General features: G+C 41.5%; 1 protein-coding gene across 5 annotated transcripts in view; it reads right to left on the reverse strand.

Annotated features, from left to right (window-relative positions):
* Nucleotides 1–1,752: 1,752 nt before the first annotated feature.
* DDAH1 (dimethylarginine dimethylaminohydrolase 1) overlaps nucleotides 1,753–12,923 on the reverse strand; it is a 125,574-nt gene continuing 114,403 nt past the window's right edge. For all 5 annotated transcript variants that reach the window (XM_083743564.1, XM_083743563.1, XM_083743566.1 and 2 more), the window contains 2 exons: nucleotides 8,726–8,869; nucleotides 1,753–7,814 (listed from right to left, as the gene is read on the reverse strand). In XM_083743564.1, coding sequence (XP_083599690.1) covers nucleotides 7,698–7,814; nucleotides 8,726–8,869 — 261 coding nt within the window. In that variant the 3' untranslated portion in view covers nucleotides 1,753–7,697. The remainder of the gene's footprint in view (nucleotides 7,815–8,725; nucleotides 8,870–12,923) is intronic.

Below are 12,923 nucleotides of genomic sequence, written 5' to 3' on the forward strand. Positions count from 1 at the left end.
CCTAACAGTCAGGGGGGTACCTTTACCTTTTTAAAGTGTTAGAATAAGTGGAAACAGGAGAGATGCAGGATCTGGGGGTGAGGTGCTCATCATGATCTTGCAAATTATCTCCACCTGAGCACACCAAAGAAGATACGGTGGCCAGTTATTTCTGCTTTGCATTTTCAATATTGACCTGTGTTTTTTCTGTGTTTTTTCAACAGCATTCACATTTATGCACTATTTTATATCAAAATACGATTTTAAACTGCATTTTGCTCTGTTCTTTTAAATTAAGCACCGTGTTGCATAATTCAGAGCATGTTAAAACCAAAGGTAATAATAATAATAATAATAATAGTAGTAGTAGTAGTAGTACTCAAGCCGCTTTGGGTGGCTATATTCTCTTCTTACAGAAGTCTGGGAGGCACTGATCAAATCAGAATCTGAAATAAATCAAATTTATCAAACATCCCTACCTGCACCCTCACCTACAATAAGGGGATAATAACACAGACCCATCTTACAGGATGGTTAAGGACTGCAATAATGGTTTATTAAAGTAGTGTGGACATTGCTATATAAATGTTAAGTACTCAAATTATCTAAATAGCATTACCAATATAATAGTTGAGAATATTTTGCTTTTATAAACTATGGATTGGGTCCATTGTTTGTTAGACTTAGGGAACCATCCCAACCCATCAAAGCTAATGGCTGGGAGGAGTTTAGGATGAAGTGCAGTCCTCTCTCTATTGGTGGAGCAGATTGCCACTGATTCATGGGGACTCTGACCTCTCTCCAAATATTTTGGAGGCTACCAAAGGGTCCAAGCAAAGCTAAGCTAAGCTGGATCCTATGTTGGCCCCATTGCCAGGTGAGGGGGGCAATATGCTGTATTAGCCTGGAGCTGGTGCAGAAAAACAACAACAACAAACCAAGAAAACGACCACCCCATTCTGCCTTGAGAGACTTCTGATGCAATGGTGGTTCTGCCACTCTGATCACACACACCCCTGCTCCATGCAGGGTTTGGTTTTCTATGCCCAGCAGTGATCCTGTACAAACATAATTTGGGACTAGGTGCTACTGAGCTCAAACAGACTCGATTCTGTATCGAACAGAGCCAGCCCTACTGTTGGGAGAGTGAGACAACTGTGTCAGGCAACTAGTGCTGGGGGGGGGGGGCAACATGAACCTCCTCCTGGGTCATACCCTCCTATTAAAGGACACAGCTTTGTATGCCGTATGGCCTGTTCTGCACCCCCCCCCATAAGTAGCCCATTGCCTTCAGGTGCATTATTCCATTGCAATTATTGAAATAAGTTTCCATGGCCATTCTAGTCAGCTTCTGAATATAGAATTGGGGTGGAATCTTGTCCTTTGCCACTGCTAGTTCCCATTAAAATTAATGAGACTTAAGTCATGACTAATTTTTTCACATTGATTTCACTGTGACCCAAGTCACAAATGAGATTAGTCAGTATGGTTTTTTTAATGTTTCAATTACGTTTATATCATTGATGTCCTGTTATGTGTTTTTAATGTTGTACACTGCCTTGGGATCTTTTGATAAGAGGTAGTATATAATTTGAATTATGATTATGATTATTATTATTATTATTATATCCAACCCAATGTTAAAAAGCAATGTCTGTTACTAAACTCCACTTCTCTAATTAGGCTGCATGGCTGGCAAAATAACGCAAACTTTTGTGTAAACCCAAACTAAGCAGAAAATTCAAGTCGTCTGCTGGAACAAAACACACATGGTCCAGGTACAACTGACACTTTATTCCATAGTGATATGTGTACATGGAGTACTGAAACTGCAGAAGACGAAACAAAATGGAAAATCTGGATCAACTTTTTCCAGTGTTAACAGACTATGGAATGCGTGGATGTTTGGCACAAAAAAGTGGGCAACAATATACTGGATTTTAATAAAGGTCTCTCAAAGGTAACAGAGTCTAAAATACTGTGGTAATTTAGTAGTCCTATCTGTGCATAGTAAAGCAACACAATGCACTTGATTCATAGTAGATCTCATACAAGCTACACCATCAAGCATCCAGTGTCAAGCTTTCTGGGAGTTCAAGTAAGGTCCCTGATATTTTGCTCACAGCTTCTAACAGATGAAAAAATGCTCTTCAAAAAACAACAACACAGTCTCTCTTTTGTATGGATATGTACCAACTCCTGAGAAACATTTGATTATTACTCAAATGGATTCTGCCCTGCCTATATTTAAATAAGTGCCAAAGTTGTATCAGAGTTTGCTTTCAGTGAGGGAGAAGACAGGGAGGGGGAGATTTTGACAGTTCTTCACTAAGCTGAACATGATGTTCTGCCTGAGCTATGATCCCATCTTATGAGACTGCTGTGTTTCGCCTGTCCTTAAGAAAAAATGCCACAGTACACTTCTAAAACGGGGCATATCTGTGAAATATTTCAACTGAGTGTATACTTTGTGGTATGGGTGGGAGTGGAAAAATGCCAAGTGTAGCAATGTAAGGTACATCATGTATACAAACTTCTTGTTGGCATAAGGAGGCGAACCTTAGATGACACTGATCACATTTTGTCCAACAAGGAAACCCACAAGTTGCATCACTTTCTTCAGCCCCAAAATAAACTAAACAACACAAGGATAAAAAGAAATGAAATGGGAGAGCTTATCTGGGGCTTCCAATTTTGTAACCACCAAAGTGTTTGGGGGGAAAGTGTAAAGTTCTGGGCAGGTCATGGATGACAGAGGCAACAGTGGGACAAAGTAAGTTGCAGAATACAACAGTGCAAGGTTTGCCATCTTTTCATTTAAGCAGTTCCGAACATTGAATTGGGTAGTCCAAGGGAGGTCATTTTAGATTTTATCAGAAGTTAAGGGCCAGTTTATGTTGCTTTGTCCCAGCTCCTGCCAACCTAGCAGTTTGAACGCATATCAGCGTGAGTAGATAACTAGGTACCGCTGCAGCGGGGAGATAAACAGCGTTTCCATGTGCTCTGGCTTCCGGCATGGTGTCCCGCTGCACCAGAAGTGGTTTAGTCATGCTGGCTACATGATCTGAAAAAGCTGTCTGTAGACAGATGGCGGCTCCCTCGGCCTGAAAGCAGAGATGAGCACCATACCCCATAGTTGAATTTGACTGGCCTTAACTGTCCAGGGGTCCTTTACTTTTACCTTACTAGCTAAATCAACAGGTGGCAAATGGACTCTTACCAATCTAGACTACACTTCAGGGAAAGGGTGTTGCATTTTTTTAAAGAATGCCCTCAACATACACGTTGAAGAATTTTATAACATATCAGGACTGAGAGGAGGCCAGGCTCAATGGAAATAGCAGTTTTCTAAATACATGGTTATTTTCTATAATGGAATATTCAATAACAAAGTTCGAAGCAGTGGTGTGTAAGAAAGGTCTTACCATTTGAGTCTACTGATTGTACAACAGGCAATCAGAATGTACAACTGCCAAACATAGGCTTAAATTATTATTTAGGTAAAGTTTCAGTGCTTCAGGCAAAAATTAGGTAGATGCGGACAGTAGCTGAAAGCAACAGCTCCATACCCTTTTCCCCAACCCCACCCATAACATATAAGGATACTCATTGCAATTATGTTACAAACCTCTAGATATTGAAGGGGAGAATTGGCTTTGGCAATAGCTATGCATTAGCTGTAAAGTCTAGTTCCAGCCTCAGAAATGAATTTGCTATGCTACAAAGTTGAACTGCAAACATTGATTCTGAAGCATAGATTTCCAAGTGTTTACATATGCTTCCATGTGGCACACAATAACGAGAAGGGAAATGTACCTGCTGGAAGAATACAAAATATGCACACATATAAAGATCTAAATGAGTCTCTCTCACTCTACATTAACACCCTTTAAATTCTGAAAATCCCCCCATTGTGGAGGGATGTTTCTTGATACCGGGCGTGATAGTAATTTCCTGGGCCATAATGATAAAAATCAGGAAAGCTGGCAATCCTAGAACTGTTGCATAATCAGGCATAGCAATCCATTTTTGTTTGTTTGTTTGATTCGGAAACAATACAGAAACTGGTTTTGGAGCGCAACATACAAATTTGTCCATAAATAAAATTAATTAAACTACGTGCCCAAAAACCTTTCAATGAACTATCAAAAGCTCAGCAGAGGCAACCCATCACACAAATTTATACACAAGAAGCAGATGAGAAACATAATCTACAAGTCTTCAATTAGAAAGATATATGCCTGGCGTACTGACAACACAGCTCTGAAGCTGGAATGCAGAGACAAAAGAAAGCATCAAAGATGAAGACCCTTTCACAGGAATTTGCAGATTTTACTTCTGTGGCAAGGGGTCCCTGCATGCCAGTAAAGGAGATTGATTGATTGATTGATTGATTGATTGACTTATTGACTGATTGACATAACAGAGCAGAACTCTCATTCTTTGGGCTGTGGGGCTTGTGTTTGGGGAAGATGACTTCATACCTCTTCCTCTTTCCTCCTTCAGCTGAAGAGATGATGACTTCTTGAAGAGTGGGTTTCTGCAGCTGTTTTTATTTCATTTTTCCTTGCAGGGATATATTGTCACAAAAATCACTGCAATTCTTCCACTATTTTCTCTCTCTCTTATAAACTGAATTACAAATCGTGAAAGAAATGCATTGCTTTCATATTAATTCCCTTTGCCGCATAAAACCCTTCCCATATGAATCAGCACTGCCTCTTTCATGAATGTTCATTTCACTTCACAAATTTCATGTAAACTCATTCTAAGGCTTCTGGCTTGATGGAACATGAGCAATACCTGACAAGTGAATAAGACACAGTATAATTTCTCATCAAAAGGGAGAGATGAAAGGGCAAAAGAATCACGAACCAGAGAGTTTTTAAGTATACTTAATCCTTCTAAAAGGCAACAGGATGGTATTGGTAGCATTTTCCAGTTTACATTTCTTGGATTCCCTACATGGTTCAATAGTTTCAGAGATTCTTTCCTTATTACTCGGCTACCCAGTCTTCCTTCCTTCTATGACACCTCAGCAACTAGACAGAATTAGCATTGGAGAATAGTGGCCTTAACCAGGAAGTTGATAAAATACTCAGACCGTATGTCAGCCCTTGGAGAGTTCCTAGCGCTACTTGAGCTAGATAGTATCTCCATACTTTGAAATGACATAACAGGTTTCAAGACAATGCAATTGTCTATATTCTTTGTGTGTGTGGTGAAAAAACATATGACTAAGGCCTTAAGTGTGTTGCAGAATTTACCATAAGAAATATTTCTTTCAGCTGAATTCCATAGTAAACAGTCACACAATTAAAAGTTATAAAAAATCATCCAAGATATTCATTGTTCCGAGCACAACAGCCTGAAAGCTTAGACAGAGTAGTCATGGCAGCCTGTTGGAAGACAACTCTCTTCCTTATTTGAAGGAAAACACCACAGTAAAAAACCAAAGCAAAACTTCTGCAGCTAGAACTCCCGCAATCTCTTTCTCACTACCGAAAACTTCCCAGGAAGTTCACTGTTGGCTCTTAGAAGAACTCCAATCAAACGAAAATTTGAAACAAAAAAAACATTCCATGAAAAGTAAAGCAAAATAGGTGAAGGTGAGATGAAGAAGAAATTTGTTAGCATCATTTGTTAAGGCCGACTGTACGGGTGTCAGAACATTAAGTTTGAGATTCACATAAACACGTGGATTATTCTTAGACTGATTATCAGGACTGATATAAGATTTATTTATGAGCTATCTGCCTATCCAGTTGATAAACAAAGAGACCATTGTCTCAGCTTCTAGGATACACTAGGATAAACTTACAAGTGGTTTAAGCCTTGCTGAAATTCAAGACTATCAGAATGAAATCCTCCTGAGAATCCTCCTCTGCAGTAACACTTTTCCCCTGGGTGCCACCCGCCGTTTGCAATAGATTCTGCTCGCGATTCTCTTCTAATGCACTTCCATGGCATGAGTAGCAACACAATACTGTGGAATAATAAAACACAGTACATTTCACACTGCAGCTGGTACTCTAAAAAGGACTACACAGAAGCCCAAGTTCATGATGCTATTGAATTTCTTTTGTTTTAGTTACCTATAATAGGGATTTCTGGAAGAGAGAAGACAATAGAAATGGAAGGCAAAGGTAGAAGGGGAGGGAGAAGGAGAAGAAAAAACGAGACACAGAACAAAAGAGAAAAAGTCAGGGATGAATAAAACCGAGGCTGATTTCTGCATTACTCTTAATGAGCACAGACGTCAGAACCAATGTCAGCTATAGAGGTTCATTAGAGGCCTCTGCAACATGAGTATTGTGGCCAATGTCGATTTCACATTTACATTAAAAATGGATTGAAGCAAGAACTAATATAAGCCTCATGCGTGATGGCACGCTATGTAAATTTCAATCCCAACAGATGCCTTCAGCAAAGCACAAAAGCAACCCACCTAACACAGGCGCAAAGATCTTGCTTTAATGAGCAAGCATCCCAAAATTCAAGGGGAAATGACTAGAGGCCACTAAAGTGTAACAGTCTGATTTGAGGGCGTGAAATCCATCTTAATGCATCCCCAGTTAAAGGCATTGGTATTACTCTGAGCCCTTTATGTCCCAGCTATCGCTCAAGCCTGAGGTTATAGAAGTTACATGGCAGAAGTTACAGGGCAGTCACATGTACTCCTTTTGTAAAGAAAAACAGCTGTGGATATCTTCAAGTCCAAGTGGAGGAATAAGCAGGGGAGGGGTTGCTAAAGCTATTCACATCTAGCCATCCCCCCCCCCCCGAAATCCTCCTCGAGCTGCTTTTTTACCCACGGGAGAAAATATACAGTACCATAACTTTTCTCCAGAAGGTAAAAAAAGATGCTTGAAGACCAATATTTAGTTTTTAAAAGTGGTCAGGCGGGAGAAGAGATAATTATCCCCTTTCTTCTGCCATTTCTCTTTTCTAACATGAAGATAACCCATAGCTTTGTTGTTATTTCTAAAGGTCATTTTTTTTGGCCATGAATACCTGGGATGGAAGATAGGCAGATCAATGGGGAAAGAAGACGAGAAAGCCCTTATGGGAACAAATTTGAAATTCCCGTGACAAAGTCAACATCAGCAGAAGCAAAGAGTTGGACCATCGGCCCCTAACCCCTGTATTACATTGGGGTACAAGGTAGGCAGTCATCAGCATACTGCTGGACACAATAAAACAATAAAGCTGGCTTGTGTGAAGGGAGGCTAAATTCTAAAAGTTATACTTTGTCTAGCACCTGTCCGCATGTGCCGTTAAGGGGACTTGACTTGCTTCATCCATTTGGAATCCTGCACCTAATGCATGCCTTGGGAATGAAATGTACACAATATGCACCTGAGCACTCTATAAAGTAGCATTTAAGACCTGGGTCATAAGGTTTGTGTCAGTTAAAAGTAATGTTAGATGTGGCCCCCTACGTCTGCTTTCTAGATCAGTTTCACACCAACTATATAAACCACTAATCGTCATAATGGTCCAGACAAACATGCAGCAGAGTCCTTTTACATCAGAAAAAAGCAGATATATATATATACACACACACCTTAATTACCACCTGAAAGGGCACCATTGTAAACAAAGGTTAGTAGCACAGTGGTACAGTAGATTGTCAAGGGAACCAATAAAAAGTGGGTACAGATTCGTCTGCCTTGCATGTACGTTATTGCCAGTTACATGGGAGGAAGTCTGTAAACTCATAATTGTGAAGTTTTATTAATAAGGACAGAACAACAAGTGAGCGCCCCATCTATTTTTTCAAGCTCTGTGTTTGCTATAGGGATCAACATGTGGTCCTTCAGTTTTTCGAAGACCTATGGGGGAGGGAAGAAACAAGAGGGAAAAGGTGTTATATTTGCGAATTTCTTACTTTCACAGAAACGGTTTCTAGGTATTTAAATAAGAGGTTGTGCTACTAAAATTGTGCTTTGGTTCCATATTCACTTATGCCCCTCCCCCCCGCTGTTCTGACTTGGAAATCTCTCTCTCTCACACACAAATCTACAGCTCTCAGATCACACTGGGAGCACATATTTAAGTCTGATGAGGGCTAAAAAGAGGCCTTTAGGGGGAGCGCTTTCTGGAGGCCTGGTTAAAAACCTCTCTCGGTCCAACGAATTGTTAAAACTGGAAAGGGGATGCAGGGAAATGATTCATCAGAGCAAAAAATGCAAGTGCACTAATGGCGCGAACCAAGGAAAGACCTGCACAACTATCAGGTGGTTAAAAATCGCAGCATGTGTCGGCATCACTTATAGAACTGATCAAACCAAAAAGTACTACAATAGCAGCAAGTATCCCAAACTTGCACTCTGAATCCTTTACAGAGCAGAGATGATGGAAAACTTAAAAGACCTATGAAGGATCAACTTAAGCATCAGGAGCTGTGACCAGGTCTCCTATGCTTTAGTTATGAAAACACATGTGAATGATACAAAAATGCTCTGCACTCAGGTACATCCTTGGAAATGGCAACCTTTGTGCCATCACCTGGAGCAGCTAAGAAAAGCTGTTGGAATTCACGGCACAAGACCCATTGCTTATTTTTTTTTTGCTAGCACCATGCACATAAAACTTTCACCTTTCCACTCCTCTTTTCCTCTTTAAGGCACAGAAGTATTTCAGTGCAAGGGGGAGTGGAAATGGCTAGTATTTGAAGCCACTATTAGTTTAGCATTGATCGGCACCTTATAAGAAGGAGCTTTTATTCTATTTGCTTTTTTACCTTTGCACTTTCTGGATATTCCTCAGGAGCTCGGTGCAACAAGATGTGACCTTTGCCAGGAATGTTTAAATATATACAGTTTGCTGCAGCGTCATCAGGAACTGTAAGCTTGTCGTAGCGGTGGTCACTCATCTGCTGCATCGTCTGTTATGGAAAGTTAAGGTGGAGACCTTTAGAGCAAGATTTCATCAGCTGTAAGGGGGGGCTCTTCTGGGGGAGGGGGTTATAAGAAATAATTGCACAAAGGTACTGTTTCCACAGAGAGGTCTCTAATGCATACCACGCACTTCCAAGTCCTGAACGTATTAGCACAAAGCAAAGTCACAATGAATTTCATTTGTACAATTTAGGACTGCATACTTTCCAAGATGGCGGAAGGATTTCTTAAAGCAAGTCTCTGAAAGTAAAGCCTGCTACTCTCTCTTGTGCGTTTCCATCAGTTTCTAGGAAAGAGCTATGGCATTTACAGGGCAAGTCTGCTGTACATGTTTACTCAGAAGTAAACCAGCTGAGTTCAGTGAGATTTACCAGTAGGTAAGTGTGTATAGGATTGCAGTTGACAATAGCACATGCCCTCTATGGAAGTTTCAACCCTCAATTTCAGTTACTCAGAATGAAGTGATAAAACTGAGCTGGTAGAAATTCTGGACTGTTTCACTTCAGACTGCAGGCAGAAGCAGTGATACTTTTGATTGCCACAGAGGGAGCAGGAGTATATGGTTGACCACTATAGGATAGGGAACAGTGAACTAGATGATCCTTGCAACAGATTCATGCTCTTATATGCATTTAGCACCAATTAAATAGATAAATCTCAAGATCAAACAGGTGGCAGGAGGATGAGTTCTTTTGCAAATACTTTGCACAATATCTGGATTACCTTGGTTGAGAATTAATTTAGTTTGTGCTAGATCTGTTCATAGTAAACCTGTCTAGGTTCCATTTAAGGTATATAATTTATCATAGCATCTTCCATAATAAAGGACAAAAGTGGAAAGGACCTAACAGAAGCAGAAGACATCAAGAAGAGGTGGCAAGAATACACAGAGGAATTATACCAGAAAGAAATGGATGTCTCGTATACCCCAGGTAGTGTGGTTGCTGACCTTGAGCCAGACATCCTGGAAAGTGAAGTCAAATGAGCCTTAGAAAGCACTGCAAATAACAAGGCCAGTGGAAGTGATGGTATTCCAGCTGAACTATTTAAAATTTTAAAAGATGATGCTGTTAAGGTGCTACACTCAATATGCCAGCAAGTTTGGAAAACTCAGCAGTGGCCAGAAGATTGGAGAAGATCAGTCTACATCCCAATCCCAAAGAAGGGCAGTGCCAAAGAATGCTCCAACTACCGCACAATTGCACTCATTTCACACGCTAGCAAGGTTATGCTTAAAATTCTACAAGGAAGGCTCAAGCAGTATGTGGACCGAGAACTCCCAGAAGTGCAAGCTGGATTTAGAAGAGGCAGAGGAACCAGAGACCAAATTGCAAACATGCGCTGGATTATGGAGAAAGCTAGAGAGTTCCAGAAAGACATCTACTTCTGCTTCATTGACTATGCAAAAGCCTTTGACTGTGTCAACCACGGCAAACTATGGCAAGTTCTTAAAGAAATGGGAGTGCCAGATCACCTCATCTGTCTCCTGAGAAATCTCTATGTGGGACAAGAAGCTACAGTTAGAACTGGATATGGAACAACTGATTGGTTCAAAATTGGGAAAGGAGTACGACAAGGCTGTATCTTGTCTCCCTGCTTATTTAACTTATATGCAGAATTCATCATGCGAAAGGCTGGGCTGGATGAATCCCTAGCCGGAATTAAGATTATCAACAACCTCAGATATGCAGATGACACAACCTTGATGGCAGAAAGTGAGGAGGAATTAAAGAACCTTTTAATGAGGGTGAAAGAGGAGAGCGCAAAATATGGTCTGAAGCTCAACATCAAAAAAACGAAGATCATGACCACTGGTCCCATCACCTCCTGGCAAATAGAAGGGGAAGAAATGGAGGTAGTGAGAGATTTTACTTTCTTGGGCTCAATGATCACTGCAGATGGTGACAGCAGCCACGAAATTAAAAGACGCCTGCTTCTTGGGAGAAGGGCAATGACAGGCCTAGACAGCATCTTGAGAAGTAGAGACATTACCTTGCCAACAAAGGTTCATATAGTTAAAGCTATGGTTTTCCCAGTAGTGATGTATGGAAGTGAGAGCTGGACCATAAAGAAGGCTGATCGCCAAAGAATTGATGCTTTTGAATTATGGTGCTGGAGGAGACTCTTGAGAGTCCCATGGACTGCAAGAAGATCAAACCTCTCCATACTGAAGGAAATCAACCCTGAGTGCTCACTGGAAGGACAGATTGTGAAGCTGAGGCTCCAGTACTTTGGCCACCTCATGAGAAGAGAAGACTCCCTGGAGAAGACCCTGATGTTGGGAAAGATGGAGGGCACAAGGAGAAGGGGACGGCAGAGGACGAGATGGTTGGATAGTGTTTTCGAGGTTACCAGCATGAGTTTGACCAAACTGTGGGAGGCAGTGGAGGACAGAGGTGCCTGGCGTTCTCTGGTCCATGGGGTCACGAAGAGTCGGACACGACTAAACGACTAAACAACAACAACAAAATTTATCATAGCATCATCTTCCTGGTATCAGTGCAAAAAGAACCTGTGATTGGATATGATCTGACACAAATTGGGTGCCTCACTCTTGAAGGGAAAAGGGAGATAAATCCCTGCTATTGTACTTTTTTATGGAAGCAGTTGCTCAGCTCTCAGGAATGTATTTTGAGTCAGTTGCAAACAATCATTTAAACAGAAGGCACAGAAACCAAACACCTTTTGATTTTGTTTACAGTATGCAACGAATCCTTGGAATATGTAATCTTATACTGAGCGATACTTTCTGAGAGATGTAAGACCCCCAAGTGAGACAGCAAATTAAACCAAGTCCAAACTCTGGAATAACAGAAGGCATTTGGAAATCACATAGTAGATTACAAAACCAAAGATGTGAACCAAACACAAATATAGAAACAGCAAAGTCAATCTCTTGTGTTGTATACTATCCCATAGTTTGTGCACATAGTGTCTGTGGAAGAATATCAAACGAACCATTTTAAGCTCTTTTATTTACCTTAATAGTCTAAGTCAGAGGTTTTCAACCTTTTTGAGTCCACAGATCCCTTGCCCAATTACATTCTTTCTTCGGCACCCCTGTGGGGCTCAGGAGCTCAGATATGTCACCCCTTGCTTGCAGAGCTGGCAGCCTCTTACCCTTTTTATAAACACCCTCCTTTGTGGAGTGTTCCCTCAGCCTCCTCTCCTTGGGAGTCCTCCAGGCAGCCACTGCTGCCGCCCCTGGTCTCTGAGCTGCCCCCCTGCCACAAAGAGAGGTGCCTCCTCACACTGCCCCACAGGGGCCTGGGACTTTTCTGTCCATTCCCAACAGCAAGGGCTGGTGGAATGGCTGGCTGGGCTCCCTCACCTACTTGCTTACTCCGAGGTCACCTCTGCTCCTGGCAACCAGCACCCCCTGGCCAGCCCCAGAGGCACCATTTGCCTGGGGAGCTTGTAGCAGGGCTGCTGCAGCAAACAACTGTGCAAGCATTTGGGAGGCAGAGACGCGAGAGGACATCAGAGGAAGGGAGGGAAGGAAAGAGGGACAGAGGCCAGGGTTGCCTGTGGCACCCCTGACCATCATTCAAGGCACCCCAGGGTGCCACAACACATTGGTTGAAAACCACTGGTCTAAGTAACTAACATTTAAAAAGAGGGTATAAGGATGGGCCCACAGCTATGATTTGAGGAATCACATAGGGACAATGGAATCTGACTTATACCAGATCACATTATTTCTCCATCCATACCCTCCAACATTCCTTAGATGAAAATAGGGCCAATAGAAAAAGAAAGAGACGAAACACTTTAGAATGACTAAATGGCAGTGTTTTGTCTCTAATGTGACAACCTACAGGTCTATGCAAGAGGAGTCATAGCCATGTGGTGCAGGGATGGCTCTGCATTTGATGTCAGCAATGAGCCAACTCCCATCAGCTTGACTGGGAATCAAACCAGCAATTTAAAGCATTATTGGAGAATGCTGTGTGTGTGTGTGTGTGTGTGTGTGTGTGTATGTGTAATAGCTATTAATATTTCTATTCATATAGTCTCAGAAGGCTTTTTGCATGCGACTCT

This window comes from Podarcis gaigeae (assembly GCF_964106915.1).
Source record: "Podarcis gaigeae genome assembly, chromosome: 6".
NCBI classification, from domain to species: Eukaryota; Metazoa; Chordata; class Lepidosauria; order Squamata; family Lacertidae; genus Podarcis; species Podarcis gaigeae.